We start from the raw sequence: 3019 nt of genomic DNA, 5'->3' as shown, positions 1-3019 counted from the left end.
TTGTGGAAGCTGACTGCCACAGCTTTCTCCCATAGAAGGGCTGGTGGGTTTGAACTGGTGACCTTTCAGTTAGCAGCCAAACGCTTTAACCACTGCACCAACAGGACCCCAACACATTCTTCTGTACTATAAAATTTACCTAATTATTGTTTCGGATCCATCTCTTCACTTCAAGGAAGGTAAACGTTTTTACTCTTTTGTTTACTCTTTTCTTCATCAATGCATTTAGAAGAGTGACTGACACATAGAAGGAAACTTATCAATACATGTGCGATGTATTTGTGCTCGTTGTAACTTATGGAGGCACACAGACAAGACTTGAAGCCCATGACTTAATTTATATGAACCATATGATGTGTCAAATTGTAGAAAAGATATCACATATTTTTTTCCATGTGCTACATAGGGCATATTTTACATCTTTGTTCCTCAAGCTATAAATCAAGGGATTCAACATGGGAATAACCAGGGTGTAAAATATGGAAGCCACTTTATCACTGTCAAAAGAATGACTGGACTTGGGCTGCAGATACATAAAGATTAAAGTCCCATAGAACATTACCACCACCGTCAGGTGGGATCCACAGGTGGAGAAGGCCTTGTGCCTGCCCTCAGCTGAGTTCATCCTGACAATGGTGACAAAAACAAGCAGGTAAGAAACAAGAACTATTAGAAGGGATGAAATCAAATCAATAGATGCTGAGATGAGAATCATCAATTCAGTTTCACGTGTGTTTGAGCAGAGCAGAGTTACTAAGGGGAGACAGTCACAGTAGAAAAGACTGATGACATTGTAGCCACAGAAGGATAAATTAAAAATCTTTAGGGTGACCAGAAGAGAAACAAATGTGCTGTAGAGATAGGGAATTGCCACCAACACCCAACACACCCTTTGTGACATGATGACTGTGTAGAGCAGAGGGTGACAGATGGCCACATAACGATCATAAGACATTGCTGACAGAATGAAAAATTCACTAATGAAGAACATGAGAAAGAAAGCTAGCTGTATAGCACAAAAATAATAGGAGATTTTATTTTCCTCCACAACAAAATTGACTAACATTTTTGGTCCCACAGTTGTTGAGTAACCAAGATCAGTGATAGCCAGGTATCTGAGAAAAAAGTACATGGGAGTTTGTAGCTTGGAGTCCATCTTGGTGAGGATGATGATGCCCAAGTTGCCCACCACTGAAATCATGTAGATGATGAGGAACAGCCCGAACAATGGAGCCTGCAGCTCAGGGCGGTCTGTGATTCCCGTCAGAATGAACTCATTCAGTGCTGTTAGATTGTGTTTGTCCATCTTGGTCTATCGGGTAACCTATTCTGGATAGAGACATCAGCGTAGTCATTAGGCTTTATGTGGTATCATCTGGTAGATTTGTAATATACAAAGGCAATATGCTAAATGAATAAGGTAAATACAAAGTTTCCAATACAGATATTTGAAAGCAAAACCACCTCCCACAAATAAAGCATAAGTATGTAAAGATAGAGGCAGAGGGAGACAGAAAGGGAGAGAATAGGGAGAGAAAGAGAAAGCTAACTAGGTATCAGCTGGGGAATATCTGCTCCCGAAAGAACATTTGTCAATGCCTGGGACATTTTAGATGTCACAAGTAGGAGATGGGTACTACTGGTATCTAATGGAAACCTGGGATGTTACTAAACATTCCACTGTATAGAAGGTAACTCGACACAATGATAAAATTTCTAGCCCAAAATATCACTAAGGAAGAAGTTGAGAACCCCCGATATAGATATACATATAGATGTAAATGTAGATATAGATATAGAAAAAGACGTAGGTGTAGGTGTAGGCATCTGTCTACGTGGGCAGTGGGTTACACAGGGGTATTGCAGCCTGTTCTTGGGAATCCAGTGCTGTTGGCTGGAGGGACTAGGAGGCACCACTTGTTTTCATATGCCTGTCATGGGTGGCTAGATGGAGTGGGTGGAGCAGCCAGCCCTCAGACCCCTTGTGTGGGTGGGTGAGGCCCCTGCTTAAGAGGCAGAATGGTGTCAAATGTCACAAATCTGCAGCTCCCCCTTGGCTCCTGCAGTTGAAATTTGGCTTCAGGAATATGCCCTGCTTTTTATGCTAATAAGGGCATGTGGTGTTGAATTGGTCCACACAGGTCTAGGCAGGATGAAGAGCACTGCAAGTCAGTGAACCCCTTAGGCCAGTGGCTGGACAAAGGGGCAGGTCCACAGGATTTGTGAACTCCCCCCTTGAGAAGTTCAGCCACCTTTTTAAAAAAATAAATATAGGATTGATGTTACTTCCTTAAAAAAGGAGGGCTGTGAGGAGAAAACTTATTCCCCATTGTCTTCTGCTTCCTGAACTTTGTTGATGTGTGTGCTTCAATTTTGGGGGAATTTAATTTAAGGTCAAGGAATTGGCAAATATATTAACTTTGATTTTGCTGAGCTACTGAATCGATGAGAGCCATCAGGCCCCACTACTGGACTTTTTCTTTTTTTTTTTCCCCTTCTTTTTTTAAAATAAATTAAAACCTCTTTCTTAAGCTCTCATTTGAGTGATGCATTTATTTATTGAGTGCTTCATTACATGCCTGGGAAAAACATTCCAAAATGATACAATGGAGAGAGGCAGAAGTACCACATGCAGTTGCAAAGGTTGAACACCATGGACTTGTAGGTTGTGGCATTCACACAGACTAAGATGGGAAAGAATCAGTTGAAAATATGCGATGGATTAGGTATTGTTCTGGTTAATGTAAACATCTAAGAGCTTCCCACTATAGTAATCATACAGACCAAAAGGAACACCACGCAACTCAGTGATACCTATCTCTCCCAAAGAAAATAAATTTGTCAAATCCACTTAAATGGGTTTTCCTTGAAGGGGCTCCTGAAAATGAGAGAGAGAGAGAGAGAATACTAACTGAACAGGTTGATATACAAGTTAAATATTATTGTAGTTATTACTTAAAATAATCTGTGATTCATTAAAATATTTAATGATCCCCAGTAATCTTAATAGCTGTTGTTG

General features: G+C 40.6%; 1 protein-coding gene across 1 annotated transcript; it reads right to left on the bottom strand.

The window, feature by feature from the left end:
• Nucleotides 1–358: 358 nt before the first annotated feature.
• On the bottom strand, nt 359–1306 carry LOC135232096 (olfactory receptor 8K3-like). The gene has a single exon (XM_064289392.1). It carries the CDS (start codon nt 1304–1306, stop codon nt 359–361), a length of 948 nt encoding a protein of 315 aa, XP_064145462.1.
• Nucleotides 1307–3019: the final 1713 nt, after the last annotated feature.

The sequence above is a fragment of the Loxodonta africana genome, chromosome 7 (assembly GCF_030014295.1).
Source record: "Loxodonta africana isolate mLoxAfr1 chromosome 7, mLoxAfr1.hap2, whole genome shotgun sequence".
Classification (NCBI taxonomy): Eukaryota; Metazoa; Chordata; class Mammalia; order Proboscidea; family Elephantidae; genus Loxodonta; species Loxodonta africana.
The sequence above is the reverse complement of the archived record's forward strand: the minus strand, read 5'-3'. Positions and strand labels throughout refer to the sequence as shown.

Coding starts and splice junctions, on each gene's coding strand:
- LOC135232096 (XM_064289392.1), bottom strand. CDS start 1,306: ATGGACAAACACAATCTAACAGCACTGAATGAGTTCATTCTGACGGGA.